The sequence below is a fragment of the Periplaneta americana genome, chromosome 4 (assembly GCF_040183065.1).
Source record: "Periplaneta americana isolate PAMFEO1 chromosome 4, P.americana_PAMFEO1_priV1, whole genome shotgun sequence".
NCBI lineage: Eukaryota > Metazoa > Arthropoda > Insecta > Blattodea > Blattidae > Periplaneta > Periplaneta americana.
Window position 1 is genome coordinate 66,506,004 of NC_091120.1, and position 19,635 is coordinate 66,525,638.

The 19,635-nt window shown below is 37.1% G+C and overlaps 1 protein-coding gene across 1 annotated transcript in view; it reads left to right on the forward strand.

Annotated features, from left to right (window-relative positions):
• The window catches only part of LOC138697847 (A-type potassium channel modulatory protein KCNIP2-like), a 428,016-nt gene that overhangs the window by 349,467 nt on the left and 58,914 nt on the right, over positions 1-19,635 (forward strand). The window contains exon 5 of the mRNA XM_069823410.1: positions 9,040-9,252. Coding sequence (XP_069679511.1) covers positions 9,040-9,252 — 213 coding nt within the window. The remainder of the gene's footprint in view (positions 1-9,039; positions 9,253-19,635) is intronic.

The window sequence follows — 19,635 nt, forward strand, 5'->3', positions numbered from 1 at the left end:
GTGGCATATGAGAAACAAGGGGCTTTTGGCCTTTTCTTATCGAAGGTAATCTCACTGCTGAAAGATACAAGGAAATGCTTGAATGGAGCATAGTGAATGAACAAGAAAATTTTTCCGACAAGTTTCAACAAGACGGTGTCCCATCCCATTGCAATCACCAAGTTCGTTCGTGTGTAGACTAACAGTTTCCAGGAAGGTGGATAGGTCGTCGAGATCCTGTTGAATGGCCACCACGGTCACCAGACCCAACATCCCTGAAAGTTACATTTGTAGGGACACACTCGAGTACGCTGAGAAAACTTACAGCATGGACCATCTCAAAGAGAGGATCAGAGAAACCATGTCACAAATAACCCCACCACACCAACACACTAACTGCATTCATACAGATAGTTCTCATACTGAACATATACTGTAACTATTGCTATGTGACGTGACTTCTGCCTCATATTGTAGAATAAACTGGAGAAATCACGTGCAGCGTATGCCAAGATATTGTCCACCGTTGTGGCTGAGGGGTTTAGCGAGTTTAACTCCGAACTCAGCGGTCCCGGGTTCGATTCTCGGTCAGGACGAGTTGCCTGGGTGAGGTTTTTTCGGGGTTTTTCCCTCCCTCCTAAGGTACCTTTATCAGGCGATTGGAACCCCAATCATCTTCGCCACTTCCTTTCCTCCCCCATCATCCTTCCTCATCATCCCGTTTCTGGTTTTTCAGATCACTCTACAGGCGGCCTCCCGGAACTACTGGCTATCTCGACCGGCCTCCGTGGAATGTAGCTAAGTGACGTTGAATGGCTTCTGCAACGAGCACCAGAGGCGTACCTACTCGGGCGAGGAGTTTCGCCTCGGACCGACAGGGGGGCCTTGGGGGAAGTTGCCGAAGCAGGAATGTTATATGGATTTCTGTTGGCTGTAGGGTCCGGTCGTTAGGGAGTCATGTTTTTGGGTTGGTGCGCGTAGAGGATCTGTGGCACGCAACTCATTCCATATCGAGAGTTAGCGCAATAGAACTCAACAGGTCGCAGTCCTGGGCCATTCGTGCCCCTCTCACTTAAATTCCATTCCATTCCATGCCAAGATATTATAAAAATTAGGGGTATCTTTCAGTACAGACCTGCATGAAAGACAAATTTGGGTCGATCCTTGAAAAGATGGCGTGAGAAATTTTAAGATGGAACAGGCCGAAATGTCTAATCCTTGATGATGATGATGATGATGACGATGACGATGATGATGATAGACTAATATAATAATGTTTGAAATCTTTCGAGTTTTCTGATCATGTTTACTCCAGCGGTCAAGTTCACCTTCATTTTATAATGCAGTATGTCAGTTGGTACATTTCAAAATATGAGTAAAATTAAAAACATTATTCAGTTACGTATTACCCACGCAGAAGACATGTTTCATAAACATTCTTTCTCATCTCCAGTCCCACGCGTGGAATGGATTGCATTCCATAGCATAAAATGTAATCAACATTATCGCTTGCTGTACATGGTAGAGCAGGGATGCTATCTCATGACTTATTATCGGGAATCAAACGTCACTGTTGTTCGTGGCATATTAATACCGGAGCTATTTCTGTTTATAAATAGAACAATTCCATTACATCCCACCTGGGATTGCCGCTGCTCTGTATGCCGTTCTGTAGCCACACAGGTGTACGTAACATTGAAAGGTCGTGATTGTCGTAAACCCAACGAACCATTTTTATTGCGATTGTACCTACCGTTGCAGTGTATCTACTGAACCTTAAAATTAACTCTCACATACGGAAAATAATTTGCTTACTTTTCAGAATTTTACCGAGTTACATAGAAAACAACTTCATACAATGGACACCTAATCTGTTTTCATTTTTGAAATTAAATTTTCGTTGTTTCTCATTGAAATAACAAACCCGCTGTTTTCAACAGATGCTGTTTTGAATTCAGTTTATTTACATTATTTTTTTTTCATTTTAAACTGCCATAGATCTATTACCACCAACATAAAAAGACAAAAGTAATATTGTTCTAAATGAGGAATATCCATTCATTCATTTAGTGTTCTCCCCTAGGGCAGGTCTTTTACTGCAAACCCAGCTTTCTCCTATCTTTCCTATTTTCTGCCTTCCTCTTTGTCTCCTCATATGATCCATATATCTTAATGTCGTCTATCATCTGATATCTTCTTCTACCTTGAACTCTTCTCCCGTTCACCAAGTTTTTCTCGGGAAAGATAAATGCGGTAGATTTCCGTTGCTTTCCGCACACCACTCTCTCCTTCGCAACTTTAAAAAATCCCAGGTGGCCCCAGCGTGGAGGTGGGAAGAGTGGATTTTATTAATTTGGGAACGTATTGCTCACATAGCAGGAGACTATATTTGAAGTAGGCCTATTTAATGTCAAAAGTTACTTGAAGAAATTTAGTGTGAAACAGTAACTATGCTATGTTGTCATTACTTTTCGAATGCCCTAGTAGCACATTCTGTTTTGGTACATTATTATTATTATTATTATTATTATTATTATTATTATTATTATTATTATTATTATTATGTAAATCCCGAAAAGACAAAGTATACGATTATGTCTCGTGACGAGAATATTGTACGAAATGGAAATATAATAATTGGACATTTATCCTGTGAAGAGGTGGAAAAATTCAAATACCTGGGAGCAACAGTAACAAATATAAATTATATTCGGGAGGAAATTAAACACAGAATAAATATGGGAAATACCTGTTATTATTCGGTTGAGAAGCTTTTATCATCCAGTCTGTTGTCAAAAAATCTGAAGGTTATAATTTATAAAACAGTTATATTACCGGTTGTTCTGTATGGTTGTGAAACTTGGACTCTCACTTTGAGAGAGGGACATAGGTTAAGGGTGTTTGAGAATAAGGTGCTTAGGAAAATATTTGGGGCTAAGAGGGATGAAGTTACAGGAGAATGGAGAAAGTTACACAACACAGAACTGCACGCATTGTATTCTTCAACTGACATAATTAGGAACATTAAATCCAGACGTTTGAGATGGGCAGGGCCTGTAGCACGTGTGGGCGAATCCAGAAATGCATATAGAGTGTTAGTTGGGAGGCCGGAGGGAAAAAGACTTTGGGAAGGCCGAGACGGAGATGGGAGGATAATGTTAAAATCGATTTGAGGGAGGTGGGATATGATGATAGAGACTGGATTAATCTTGCTCAAGATAGGGACCAATGGCGGGCTTATGTCAGGCCGGCAATGAACCTCCGGGTTCCTTAAAAGCCAGTAAGTAAGTAGATAAGTATTATTATTATTATTATTATTATTATTATTATTATTATTATTATTATTATTATTATTATTATTATTATTATTATTGGAGGATGGACTATTATTCATAGATTATTTCATTCCGTTCATTAGACACACTTAAACATTTCGACAAATTTCATTTATTTTTCCTAATCCCCTATTACCTGTATAGATGTTACACAGAATTAAAAGGAATTCCTCAATTTCTTGCCACATCTTCGTGTCATAAATACTGAAATCGTATATTTTCGTAAACATTTTGAAATCGTTTACAGTAATACAATATTTTCCTTTTGTACTTTATACATATAATGAGAAAGTAAAATCTACGAGTCATTGTTTTAAAACAAAGAACTTTTTCAAATATAACTGAAAGGACTAAAATAATTACAGCAAGACTTCCGCCGTGAAACAGCAGGAAGCCTGCGTTGCTTGCACATAAAGTGAACAACCTGTGAAACAGCCTCAGGCAAAGATACAAATGCAGTTCCTCCTGTAAATTTGATCTAAACAAACTTCGAGTAATTTCTGAAATGCTTAATAAAGAAATGGGTGTTCAGACCATGTGTGGCGTGTGCGTATAGAATAATTACGGAGTTCCAACCCCTCGGGGTAGAGCAACTCTCTGGAGGGAAGGAGGGAGCTTCAAAGCGGATGGCAACGGTTCCTCATTAAATGCTTTCATTACGTGGGGGTACGGTGAATCAGTTGGGATACCGGAACAATTAGCAGATGGTTGCTCTGACGTCACAACGAAGCGGGCCCGCGGCATCATCGCTTCTGTAAATCATTGCACTTGCTTACTTCACACCATGCAGCTCGCAAACAAAATTTCACAAATATTTATCACGTTCTCGAAAAAACACAAACAATGCAAATATTCCATTCTGTTCAGTTTTATTTCGGTGAATGATACTGATATACGCAATTCAAAGATATAGCTAAGTAAGTTCCTTGTGAAATTCAAGGGTTTTTGTGAAAAAAGAACCATAGTCCAAAAAAATGCAAATTTGAGGTATAAACATATGGTGAGCGTATAGTAGCGGCCATCTACTGAATTATAGTCCCGTCGCTCTAATTTCCGGCAGCCAATCGCGTTGCAGGTCGGCTACATTTAAACGTGTGCGTCTTGTGATTTGCCGATTCATTTCTTAAGGCTCGATAAATACTTAATATAATCGCCCGCCATTTTGGCTCTTTAGTTGGCGTTCGCAGAAAGCACACGAAGACGTTATTTGCCGCTCAATTATTTGCTGAATTACATTGCGTTTGATTTATTATCATAGGAGTTACGACATGATAATGTTTAACGGTGTTGCAAATAGATTCCTCGCATGGTAGCTCGGCAACGTAAGAACAAAAATGGCGAATGATACTACCTATCTAGACTTTACAGAGCCTTCACTTACTAAGACGTAAGCAAAGAGGCGGAGTCACGCCGGAAATAACAGCGTCGGGACTATAGTTGTTAGGAGAAAAACACCATAGGCCTATGTTTTTCAGTTGGTTATTTAACGACGCTGTATCAACTACGAGGTTATTTAGCGTCCATGAGATTGGTGATAGCGAGATGGTATTGGCGAGATGAGGCCGAGCATTCGCCATAGATTACCTGGCAGTCATCTTAGGGTTGGAAAAAACCTCGGAAAAAACCCAACCAAGTAATCACCCCAAGCGGAGAGCGAACCCGCGCTCGAGGGCAACTTCAGGCCTAAGTTATAGGAGTGCAAATTTTCAGTGGTTTTCATAAAACAACCATATTCCAAAGATCTTTTTTGTAAAATCAGTCATTGTCCAGCCAGGACAATGATAACATTTACAAATATTCCATTCATATCATCTTGAAACATTTATACATACATGCAAATCTGGCTTTCAGGTAGAAGCTCTCTGTGAAGCAGGCTTCAATAATTTCAAGGGAAAAATTGTTCCGGGGCCGAGTATCGATCCCGGGACGCCAGATTTGCATAATATATTCGTTACTGTAGGTACGTTAACAGAAAGCCACAATTTAAGTCACACAGAATTGTGTGCACTCAAAGTTGGGTTCTGGCGTCTTGTCAGCCCATTTGATTTGTGTGGATATAAAGGGAAAAATTTTGACGGTGTCGTGTATAGTTCCTGGGGTAGCTCAGTTGGTAGTGCATTCGTCCGCTAAGCGAAGGGTCCCGGGATCGATACCCGGCCCCGGAATAATTTTTCCCTTGAAATTATTTATACATACAGTTTTAAACTGTACTAGATTGGCAGTATTGCTTCTTACGTACGCGGCAAAAGCCACCTCAGAGAAAAATAGGCTACTTCAATACGTGAATTGTTGTACTAGTTAATGGAGTCATCTTCAGGCGCAGCAGTAACTCCATGTAAGAAACGTAAGCAATTAAATCCAGAGTTAAGAAAGTCATGACTCATGACTAATAAATACAAAAATAACTATAATGTACGTTACATATTTCAAGGCCACTTTCTTAACTCTAGCTACCTAAAATATGAACTATCGTGTTCGGATAGGATGCTATTTATAAGCAGTAATGCTATCGATTTAAGATGAACTGTACGTCACTTTGCGTTTAAAGGTTATATTATGGAGATTATACAGTGTAGACGAGACAAGAATATATCGAGAATAGGAGAGGATGGCTTGAAAAACGATACAGGTTGAGAAATAGAACTATATAGCGGCTTTCTTTCTTCACAACTATCAGGAGATCTGTCTGAAATTGATCACCGGTTCTGCTGTTAGGGAAGAATTACCTAATCAACTGATTCACTAGCAACTTGCTTACTAACATACTGCTTAACTGGTCGACCGATTAATCTGGATGGATGATTGGCTAGCTGGCTGCTTGGTTGAGGGAAGAACGGACTGAACAGCTAAATTCAACCAATCGATCGAAAAACTGACACCGTCTAACCGACTATTTACTTCTCTGTTTGACCAATCGACCGACTGAAAAGTCTGACTGGATAACTGACTGAATGACTGAAAAACCGACCGGCCGACATATAGTCTGATATCGACTAACAGAACGAGTAACTAAAACCGTCCGATCGGGTTGGGGACAACTAGTCACAAGAAATTGGTCACAGAGACAATTCGTCATATAATTAAAATTCGTAACAGTGTACAACTAGCGACATGTTAATATTGGACACAGGGACAATTCGGTACTATTGGCCCAAAGAAAATATACATAAATTTGTATGTTGTATTTAAATATTACAGTCATTGTGTACATATTCATTTGGGACTATGGCAGATGAAATCCGTTTTACAAAATCTGAAAGAGACCATGACAAACTTAGAAGTAAGTAAGTAAGCTCGTTGATCCAGAACATGAAGGTAAGGTGGGTATTTCTCGAGAATCAGTGTTTGCGATTGTTAAAAATGTTGGACCGAATTACAAGTGAAGTTAATATGAAACTACCAAAGAAAGCATCAGCTGTTAAAAGAAGTCCGCGCCGAGCAAGGAAGGAACACTTATCTCCTGAACCAAGAACCATTGACGAGCTAAACTTCATAGAAGAAGTCGGATTATGACGAATTGTCTATCTGTGAAGAATTGTACCCATGGAAAATTGAATACCGTATTTGCTCGCGTAATTTGTGCACTTTTTAATTAACTTTGGCCACTGAAAAATTGGGGTGCGTAAAATATGCTGATTTTTCAAATAAGAGGTCCTGTTCTGAGTTTATTTCAATTAGTATATATATATGTAAGTATTTACGGTAGGGCTAATTTTCTATACCGGTAACTTGTCTCTACCAAGGACAAGCATTGTTAAAGTAGCGGGACTTTGGGGTTTCTTTCTGAAACAGGTACTTCAGTTGCTGGTGAATGACCTACGATGGACTGTAGTGAAGGAAAATCCCTACTGCACTGAAAAACATGTACGTAATCCCTACTACACTGAAAAAAATGTGTACGTAAAATGTGTGCGCAAAATACACGGAGCAAAAATAAAGTTCAAAATAATCCCTTAAAAAGTAGGGTGCGCAAAATACGCGGGGGCGCAAATTACGCGAGCAAATACGGTATGACGAATTGTACCTGTTACCAATTTTCTGTGACGAATTGTCAGGAACTGCGTCCGATCAACTGCATGAAACCGATTGACCGACCGAGTTAAAACAACAAACGTACCGTAAAGTGGGGCTACATGACCACAGCGGGGCTACTTGGACACAATGTGAGATATTGAGACATAGGCCTAATATTTAATATCTACATTTTCAGTTACTTTTTTATTATTGTGTTTTTATTTTCCATTGTTACAGGTACTTAACGGTTAAAAATGGTGCGAACTTACGAAAAGACTCCAGAATCAAAACCCTACATCAATTACAAAAAAGAATATATGGAAAAAGGGATAGAGGCAGTTAGGGGCGGGATGTAGAAAAAGGGGGCAGCAGAAAAAAGTAAATTACCTCGGGCGACGTTAATGCGGCAGGTACTTGGAAAGAATTCGGGACCTGTTGTACATTCAACTGTTCTAAATAAGACTGAAGAGGAAGTTATTGCAGAAACCCTGGGAGTGGTGGCTATTTTTACTTTTACTTATTTGTACTTTTTATTAGATGATTGTTAAGGTCACTTGTAATTTTTTTAATAAAGGATTTGTGAGAATGAATAAAAGTTCAATAAATCTTAGTGTTCCTTTAAAATATCGTGAGAATAAATTAATGTTCAAAAAGCCTTACTTTTCCTTTAAAATATTATATTATGTACATATCCACAAAGATAATCGTAATACACTTCTGAAGGCTCCTGATACATATTACGGGGTAATATGAGCACCTAAACTCGAGTTACGGAATGCGCGCTGGTTCGAGTCCTCATGGGGGAAGAAATTTTCTCATGAAATTTCGGTCAGTGTATGGGACCGGTGCCCACCCAGCATCGTGATGCACTTGGGGAGCTACGATAGGTAGCGAAATCCGGTTACGGAAACCAGCTATAACGGCTGGGAGGCTCATCGTGCTAACCACATGATACCTCCATTCTGGTTGGATGATCGTCCACCTCTGCTTCGGCATGTGGCCGTGAGGCCAGCAGCCGGCTGGTCGGTCTTGGCCCTTCGTGGGCTGTAGCGCCACGGATTATTATTATTATTATTATTATTATTATTATTATTATTATTATTATTATTATTATTATGAGCACTTAACAAGCATACCAAACGTTTTATGCCTAAAAACAGTTAAGTATCCAAGTAATCCCAAAACCGGGGCTATTTGGACAACTAATATATTTTTTATGTTTAAGTTTGTGAAAGATATTTTCCTATTTTTATATCAGCTATGTAAACTTGTAGGCCAAGTAGGTACAGTGTATATTTTTTAATCGCCCTAATATAAAAGTCCCATATTTTATATCGAAAAGTGTGCTAAAAAGATGTCCAAGTAGCCCCACTTTACGATACTGAATTATTACAACTTACTAACCGCTAGACTAAAACCGACCGACTAACTAAACACAACCGATCGACCGAGAACTTAATACCAACTAAGTGATCGGCTACTAGACCAACCGACCAAATGTGCAACCGACTAGCCGGCTGAATGATAGATCGGCTATTTGACTACAAAAATTCAACCGACTGAGTATGTGATTAAGTGGTTAACTAACTGAACCTTGCTGATCTTTTCGTTAGTTTCACAAACATATTCCTTTACATAGAAGCCTACTTTATTTTTAATCTTGATAATAAATATACTGATTTCTTATACACGGCTGTCTGTTGTGTTGCAGGACTTTCTTGGCATCCTGTCCAAAGTGTCTCGCGGAAGTGTTCAGGAAAAGCTGCAGTGGATATTCGGGCTGTACGATTTGAATGGAGATGGTCTTATCACTAAGAATGAAATGCTGGACGTCGTGACGTCCATCTACGAGATGCTTGGCCGGTCCACGGAACCCGTTGTTGAAGAGCATTCGGCCAAGGAGCATGTTGAGAAGATCTTCCATGTAAGTTCTATCTGCTTATACTCTCAGCTTTAAAGCTGTTTATTTCATGTTTCCGCTTATTTATGCATTTCTGTGAGCTCGAAAGTAAGTAGTAAACAATCAATCAATTTCTGAAAGAACTTCTCATACTGCCATATGAACTCAGAAATCTTTGAACGGCACATTTGATGAAGGGTGGTAAGATTTGCTATTTTCCCAACTACCCTAAGGTGTTACAGCCCTTAAAGAACCTTGGCATCCCTTTTTTGGGTATTTTTCGATCTGACATGAGATTGACCGCGGCCGTCGTGAAATTCCGACCTTATTTCGTTGATAGTTCGGCTTGTATGACGTCATACGATGCGTGCTTTCGGTAAACACAGAAGCATAGAAATTTGTATTATGATGTGATTGTCATTTAAAAGTGAGCATTAAGCGGTTTCTTAGTGGTTTAAAATAAAAGTCATTAATCTAAACCATTAATAGAACATTACATTTTTGTGTTGCAACGTTTGTATTGGTGTTGCATTGTCGTTTGATATGTGGTAGTTTGCTGTTACGAAGGCAGCAACGTTGTTAGGTTATGTCGTTATGTGAACCATTTTAAATTATGTAACATGATATATTTAGTTACCGGTACTTATTTTTGTTAGTTGTATAGTCTGCAATTTACAAAATTGGACGAATATGTATATAGCATTTATTTAATTTTCCAAAACTGAGAGCTAAACCCAGATAAAACTACAAGAAAGAAAACACTATTTAAAATTAACAAAACAATGCCCTTTCTTTTATAAGTTACTATATACTAAAAATCGTAGACAGGGAAGTGTTAGTTAAGATGAACAGGATTTAAATAAATTTAAATCATTAGAATAAATTCGGAGTTTATATTACCAAACAGGAAATGCAGTGAGGGTATAAAATTAAAAACTACGAAGTCACAAACATCAATAGGCTAATGCGAAGAAATGAAAAGAGAAAATTGCCAAGGCTGTGTGAAACGCAAAGAAACTGAAATAGCGCTTAAGAAGACAACATGCTATAAAACGTAAAAAAACAAAGGGACCTTTAGTTCTTTAATTAATAATAATCCGTGGCGCTACAGCCCGTGAAGGGCCTAGACCGACCAGCCGGCTGCTGGCCTCACGCCCACATGCCGAAGCAGAGGTGGACGATCATCCAACCAGAATGGAGGTATCGTGTGGTTAGCACGATGATCCCCCCAGCCGTTATAGCTGGTATTCGCAACCGGATTTCGCTACCTATCGTAGCTCCCCAAGTGCATCACGATGCTGGGTGGGCACCGGTCCCATACACTGGCCGAAATTTCATGAGAAAATTTCTTCCCCCATGAGGAATCGAACCAGCGCGCATTCCGTAACGCGAGTCCTAGGCGGGATGCCTTAGACCGCGACGCCACGGCGCGGGACAGTTCTTTAATTAGATGAGTCTTATCCTTGTTATCTTCTTCTCTCTTTTTGCGTGGTAACATCGTTGAAATTGCAATCTAGCTAGTAAAATGTTCCCGGTCGGGTAACTTATCTCGTAGGGACTGGCTATAGTCTGAATTAATTCTAGAGTTGTTGTTTAGTCAACTGTCCGAAGACAGGTCTGAACTTCACAAGTGATACCAAGAAGACACCACTTATAAGGCAACAAGGCCAGGGAATAATGGGGTAGGGCGGCCAGTTCCTTTCCCCCTCCATTGCATACATCGCCGACTAACTACACATTACACTAGTCAGACTTCGGATGCATACAAACAATATTGTTCTTTCTCTGACACATGTCAAGTGAGATGTACTACCTGATAATAGATGTACATATCAGCCAGAACCTCAATCAGAGGATTCATTCTAGAGTGATGACGAGATTTTTCCCGTTAATACAACTTCAAAAATGGCCCTCTGGATCCACTTAACCTCCTGTCAAACAGAGTATTTCCTGGCGGTAAAAGGCGGTCAGAGTATAAGCTTAATATCGACCACACCATCTCATTCTAGTGCTGAAGTTATGAAAACATTGAACTCTATCTCCATGCCCTCCATGTCCTTGTGTACGTTCATGGTGTCTAAAGGAGACAGATTCTTTGATAAAATATTTCGACATGTCTGAGACACCGGAACTGACAAATAAGCCGCAATCGGTGGAGATTGAGAAAAACGAGAAGAGGTGATTGTGGATGTGGTACTGGTGACAGAGTTCGCGGCCAAATATTCTTATGAAAGCATTATAATCTACTTATACAGGGAGAAAAGGAAATAACTGCATTCATTTTAAGAACAGAATGCTTAGGTTGTAAGTAACCAAAAAGTCACATGTCATTTTGATTTTTTTAATTGGGTTATTTTACGACGCTGTATCAACATCTAGGTTATTTAGCGTATGAATGAAATGACGGTAATAATGCCGGTGAAATGAGTCCGGGGTCCAGCACCGAAAGTTACCCGCATTTGCTCGTATTGGGTTGAGGGAAAACCCCGGAAAAAACCTCAACCAGGTAACTTGTCCCGACCGGGATTCGAACCCGGGCCACCTGGTTTCGCGGCCAGACGCACTGACCGTTGCTTTACAGGTGTGGACGTCATTTTGGTATTTGAGTAACGGTTTAGCAGAAAAAAAAATTGTGTCTGAAGTTTGAATCCCATTTATGGTAAAACTATTGGGTATTGAGACGCATGAGTGATCAGATATCAACGCAAAGAACAAACCGAAAAAATATTCTTTGTCATTTCTTCAAAAACGCTTCATTTGTATAATAACGTAAAAAATTAACTGATTAAAAACGCATTTACAGTGTGACGGAACCTCAAGGAAATCTGGCATCGCTGCATTTAAGGGTTGTTCGGCAAGTGTAGACTGTTTATCTGCGTTCTTACGTTATACCTCTGTAGTAGCAAGTCTTATGCCAGTCTGTTCGTAAAATTCTAAAGGTGAAGTAAATTAAGAACAATTTCAAAATTTACTAATCGTGAGTACCTAGATATGTTTTTAATTTATGGGGAATCAAGATACTGGGTGAATAATATAGAGCAGAACAGGTTTCACGGCCTCGCGCGACCTTGACTTCCCCACCTCTGTGCAGCATATCCGGCCGGCCGTGAAACCTGTTCTGCTCTGTACTGTTCACCCAGTGGAATGTATCAGATGAGAGTTCCTAACTGAAGAATGCCAAATCCAAGAACGTTTGTTGCTGTGACACAACGAGTGTTAGAGACTGGATATGTGATTCCAGCCTTTAGAAACCGAGGACCGAGGTTATTAGCCTACCTTTACGTGTTATAAAGTTTCATTTATTTTCTTATTTCTTCTACACAGAACTGATTACTGCCCAAAGTTCAAGTGCAATTTGCTTTTATTTCTTGAAGTATAATTTAGCTGAAAGTATGGATACCTATGTTAATAAATTTTATTGTTTTTTGTTATTCACAAATCTTAATAAAATAGGCTTATTGATGTTGGGAATTAGCCTACTTATATTTGTTCATTGTGAATTGAATGGTTATCTTTAAGTATTCCATTCTGTTTACTTTATCCGTAATGTATGAATTTTCGTCTCTAAAAAGCACACTGGCCTAAAAATCAGCTGTTATCGATCACCTCCTCACTTAAAACCTCTCTTTTGATACAATCAGAAGCGAATCCTTTGCTCATTACTACAGCATTAGGCTTCGTACTTCCCCAGCTGTAAATAAAACATTGCGCTATTGCAATCTATCCACTTCCAATCTCTCAATAGAAGCTCGATTTTATTCCATAACCATTATAGATAGAGAAACAGTTATTCGAACTTACCTACTAGTTTTATTCGTATCTATTACTAGTTTAAACTAATATAGGCCCCTTTCACCCTGTATGTACTTCTCTATACATTCGGTATTAATAAATCATTATGAAGACTTAATTGACATAGGATCTTTCATCATTACGTAATTATCTGTTAGCTGTTTTCAAAATCATTTACCATAAAGATATCGCAAGTTCCAGTGACTTACACGAGGCTTGCCTTTTCTCCTTCACACCTCAGAAATAGTTCAGTTCGCTACATCTCAATCGATTCAATTCTATCGTGGTTGCAGAATGTTTAATTCTATAACCTTTCTCATTTGAAATTCTTATCTCGTCAAATTTATTATTAGAATAAATATTGGACTAAAGTAATGTATTCATGCTAAAACTAGTAGGAAGTTTGGAAAAATAAATCATTTGGTAAGTGGAGGAAGTGAGAAATATTGAAATACTTGAAGCTTACAGAGGGCAGAAAGTAATTACATTTATCCTGCATTTAAAAGTCAATATATATTCAGGCATACTTCCATAGCAATTCCCATTGTATAACTATGAATATACTACAGAAACTTAGTGCAAATGCATTGTGTTATGTAGTCTGCTATAAGAAAATAGAGAGTATTACTTTCAATTGAAACTTTCAGGCAGCGTTTGCGAACTTTGGTGAACGTCACAGTTGCTGGGTTGCTAAGGTTTCGGTACAAACTTTATTCAGTGTTGAGCAGCCATCGAAGTATTACATTTTTTGTTTCCAGTGTAGTTCACACTTGCTGCCAACTGGCATTCCATCTAGTGGAAAGGCACCAAATATAGCAGAACAATGTTAATCAAAGAGAAAAATTGCAGATTGAAATTTAACTCTTTTGAATGTTACATAAATAATAATAATAATAATAATAATAATTATTATTATTATTATTATTATTATTATTATTATTATTATTATTATTATTATTATTTATTATAATTATATATACAGGATGTTTCATGAGGTATAGTAAATATTTTAGGAGGTGGTAGTATAGACGAATTCGGATAAAAAATTCCATAAAAATGAGTCAAATTTTTATTGGGTACAGAGATACAACTGTTAGAATGTAATCCAAAAAGGTATTAACCAAAGGCAAACGATTACGTTCAATGCACTTTCGTTTCGTGTGTTGCTACTTCTGTTGCTATGGGCTTATGTATCGATTGTCATTTTTGTTTTGAAGGTGAAATTGTGAAGATGTGCTTTAGTTTACATAATTGAATTTTTCAACTGTGATTGTGATTTGTTGGCCAATTTTACTGTATCATTTAACCATGCCGCACGTATTTACAAATGGTGAGTATGTCGGTATGGTATATGTACGGGTTTTCTAATGGAAACGCTGTTGCTGCTTGTAGAGATTACGGCAGACGATTTCCTGAGTTCCAGATTCAAGAACATTTACTCGTGTTTTCGTGTCAAGAGAAGTCGAAAGTGCATTGAAGTCGATGGTGGAATTTATGAAAATCAACTTTGAACGTAATCATTTGCCTTTGCTTAACAACTTCTTGTTACATTCTAACAGCTGTATCTCTGTACTCAATAAAAATTGGACAGATTTTATATGGAATTTTTTATTCGAATTCTTCATACTGCCATCTCCTAAAATATTTACTATTCCTCCTGAAACATCCTGTATATGTATATTAATATTAGTAAACAATTTGTATTCAATTCACTGGAAATAATGAATATGTCCGTCATGTTCTTAAAAAGTAACAATTTTCTTTCTGTATTACGTGTCATTATTTTCCAGTAATTCTGGTATGATGGAGCATAAATAATTCCTAGTGAAAATAAATCCTTCATTTCTTCGATAATCGTAAGGTAGATAATTCTTCAAGATAGTAGGCCTACAAAAGTAAGAAATTTAGGTCATTATTATCCTATGACCACGCTGATTACAAATTATTATTCTACACATCCAAATCAAAATCGAAATTCATCTACGATGTGGAGGAAAAACATAGCAGGTTTCGTAATGTTGAAAACTTATGCTAGTAATACAAAAGTTAATGTGGTATATAATATTTTTACGAGATTCTGGAAAGTCAACATCTTCTTGGTTTTCTTTGCAATTCTGCATTTACATAAGGTCGAGTACTTGGGAGTGGATTTTACCGTGATACAATTTTATTTACAGTAACAATACATTTTACACGTAGAACTTCAGAGTTAATTTCACGTCAACTCTGCAGAATTCATGTTTATTTGACAATTATTTCGAACTAGAAGATTGATATATAAGTAATACACTACGTCAGGGATGTCAAAATGATTAACATTAATTGGACGGAGTTACGCAATAATAGACCAACCGACAATTTAAAAAAAAAAAAGATATATTTGCACAAATCTGTTGATGGCAGTCTAATTTAACTCGGAAAAAATCAAGAATGCGATATCTGAATTTTGCTGCTATTTATAAGCAAAAATTCGTTCATTTCATAAAATGCATTTATTTATTTTGCTTTGAAATATTAATTCAACTGCTGGTCTCTTATCAAAAATCGGTTAGCCTCTTTGGTATTATTTGTGCTATTTTTTTTGTAGTAGTATGAATGTTATAATACTTCTTGCATAAAATGTTTTATTAAAAAAAAAAACAGATTTATTTCAATGGCCAATATCTCTAAACAGGTTTTTGGCGCTTGGTCTCTTATTGCATAACTCCATCCAATTGATATTAACTGGTTTTGACTTTCTTGAACTAGTTACAAGCAAGAGTGATGTAATTATGTAGGCAAACTTTCAGCTTTTGAGCAATAATACCCTGATATGAAACCCAATCACTGTGAAAGTTTAACATTAATTTGCACGTTGTTTCCAAAGGAAGTCTTAAAATATCTCTTGAGTGTCCTGATAAATTTTTATTACCTCCTTGGACGTAGATTTCTTCGTCGATTGTCTGTGTTTACAAGTAACAACTCGTTGTTATTTAAATGTTGTGAAATATATTCGAAAAACTAATATTGCGCCAATAAATGACATAGAAATATTATTTTGTACGCGTAATACCTATTGATAGTTTTCTCTACAGAATGAAACGTTTTCAGTTTGCTTGTCTGTTGAAGTGTTATGCGGTAATTGAAATTCCATGTTACTCCATTTATTGCGATCTATTGTATGAATTTTGAGAGATCTCTGATGTCGCTGTCATTCATTAACAACAAGGTTATTATTCTGATGTCATGCCTTCCAAATTACCCTCTACCGTATTGTGCAATGAACAAAGTCAGTTTTAATATTAATTCACTTTACCTTCAATGTTAATGGTAAATGATATTTCACGAATGACAATAAAATGTCTGTTAATTTAAATTACAATTAAATATATGCAATTTGTCTATTGTAATTTTATTGCACCAGTCTTTAAATCTCCAGCCATCATCATCAAGATGTGAGAATTTACCAATTCTGTTTACAGTAACTGTTCTGTATTCTTATGTCCATTACGTAAACTTGGGTTCAATTTCTGTCTTTGACTCGATTTATAAGTAGAGCTTAAGTGCTAAAGATTTTCTCCGGTAACCCCAATGATAATATGATGCGGACTACGAGTATAACAGAGTCCAATTAGATATACACTAGAGATGAACAACGAGCTAGAATGCAAGAATAACAGCGCCCGCAAAACCGAATACCCGCACAACAATATTGCTTGTCGTTGACTGCTTGTAATCAAACATTCAAAACATCGGGACTTCGGGAGTAATCAACTCTCGAACGTCAAGCAGCCTTAAATCTTCACAGTTGTTTATACAAGACTGAACTTTTATTTGTTTTGGCAACTGTTATATGAGAGGCTCACAACCAGAGTGGACCAAGTCCACCAGTGATCAGTTTGTGGATTAATACAATCTGGGATGAAGAAAACTTAGATTTATTCATTGCCATAACAAACCAAGTCCATAACTCATTTGTTACTCCACAGAGGGCAGCAATTCCTATGGAAGGTGAAGGTTGCTAAATATGAGCCACAAACTTTAAGACTCATTTTCTCAAAATTATTCCATAAGAACTTGGTCCATTCTGGTTATAAACCCCTCATATATGTATAAACAATCAAGTAGCCTATTCGAAACATCATCTCTACCTTTCAGTGTAGTAATCCGTTCCCAATCTTTATTTAATTACTAGGCCCTTATTAAAAGACTAGGAAACTTTTTTTTCGTACGTTTGAGATCAAATATACAATCTCAAGTAAAAAAACTCTTTAGTATTAGTATTTATTTATTTAACCTGGTAGAGATAAGGCCATCAGGCCTTCTGTGCCCCTCTACCAGGGGTAACACTTTATTTAACACTATGTTTTATGTTTCTTAGAAATTCAAATTTATTTGAGAATTTTGTTTTATTCATATAACCATAGGTAATATCTGATAGTAGAACCAGAACATTTTGATAACTGTGGTACTGTTGTCTTTTGTATTTTTATGTCAATTAAACATCTCTAATGTTATTTATTTCAATTATGTATGTTGTTCAAAGGTACGAAACCTTTCCACGTCGACCAAATGCTATTTAAAGAATGATGTGCGAAACTCGAAGCGCACAAGAGTTACGAGACGAGACTCGAAAGACAAGTGCAACGAATACAGCAAGCGAGAGTGGCAGTTAGTTTTGTTCATCTCTAATATGCACTGTACATACTTATGGTGATACTCCCATAAAGCATGGCGTCAAGTTCCCAGCTAAGACAACAGAAAACATCACAATGACGCCAAACATCCGTGTCAAACATAGGAATATTGATCCATTGACCGTAGCCTCCACGCAGTGCTAAAATTGTGTACTTAGCAATCACGTTCACCGAAAAAACTTCATAAGATATAATTATATTTAGGTATTATCATTGATCAATATATAAGATGTCATAAATATATAGCTTACTTATGTTACAGGCTCCGTAAGCCTATTTATAAATTTGTCATTCTCCAAAATTATTTACCCATTTATGTTTTAAGAATTATATATTTAGGATTATATTATACAGTACGTATACTAACTGGCTTCGCAGGAGAATTGGCAAGCAGAACGCGGGGACTCGAGGAGTTGTGTTGGTAGAGTGAATGACCTTGGCCGCATTGAATGGTGGAGGGTGGGAGAAAGCGAGAGAGGAGATGTAATATTCCTACGTATTCAAACCAGGCGCTACACAGTACCAACCTTACATCGCTACAGGATCGAATACTGCCGTCCGTTTCATTGCGGAGCCACTTAGTATACGCACTGTACTTATATACGTATGGTATAATTGGTTGTGGAGGAAGTGTTAAATCACTTCTTATTCCACGCTCTTTGCTCCAAAAAAGAATAATTAAAATTTGTTTGTCAAAACCTGTTGATTACCAAACACATTTTTTTTTTCTTTTTCAGAATTTTGTGTCCATAATATTAAACAAATATACAATTTAACTCTAATTTTTTTTCATGAAAATCGTTGTAAGCATAAAGATGACATAAAAACATTTCATGATATTCGCAGAAATATGCTCTCTTTTACTTGAACCAAAATACAGTACAAAATCTGGACACATTCATTCTCCATATTATGGACCAAGATTATCAGATCAATTTATTAAAGTAAATCTAGAATTAAGTAACTTTAGTAATGATATTTTCAGTACCTTCAAAGCGGGCTACTTGGACCCTTAAGGTGTTACTTGAACCCAGAAGAAAAAAATGTTTTCGTCGATGTAAAATAACAGTTTGGTGTCGAAAGTTGTGGTTTTTTTCTCTGCAAACTTTCATCCGTACAAATAGTTTCACCTAAGTTACTCCAATGGTAAGTAAACATTTTTTTCTTCTGGGTTCAAGTAGCACCTTAAGGGTCCAAGTAGCCCGGTTTGACGGTAATAGTTTTAAATATTAACTTACATTTTTAAAATTGAAACTGTCCTTTATTTGACTCTTTTCATATTGATATGACGCATTCCCAGTAAAATAGTGTCGTAACTTGAAAATTGTGATCCGTAAAGATATGCTATTTCCTTGTAAAATACTGCTGGAAAAAAATATTTTAATAAATAGGTACCAAAACCTTTGATAATTTACTATTTTATTAGCAGAATTTCATACCTCCAACCAATAAAATCCCATAACATTATTTGTAGGAGGAGAAGTGGAATCCATTTGTCATATGAATTCCTACATAAAAAATTCGCACTGACTGAGACGGCATCACACAAAATTTTCCGGCAATTTATCGCCCTTGTCAAAATTCACATTTTCTTGGCCATCGCCTTCGATATCATTCTATTGTGGGGAGTATTGAATTCCGCTTTACAGAGGCCCAACTCAGAAATGGAATTCTTTACATTGCAAACCTAGGAGCACCTATAGCTAATGGAATAGCTGAAATATACCAGGCGCTAGTGACACACTGCCTTTTCAGTGTATGTACCACATACGAATTTAAGCAAGTCCATATATTCCTTTCTTTCAAATTAATAATAATGACAAGATAAGTAACTCTGACTTTATTTTTAAAATTCCGCCACTTTATAACAGAATTTTTCTTCGGGTCGTAATTATTTATTTAACCCTTTTGAATGTTACATAATTGATTTCAGGAATTT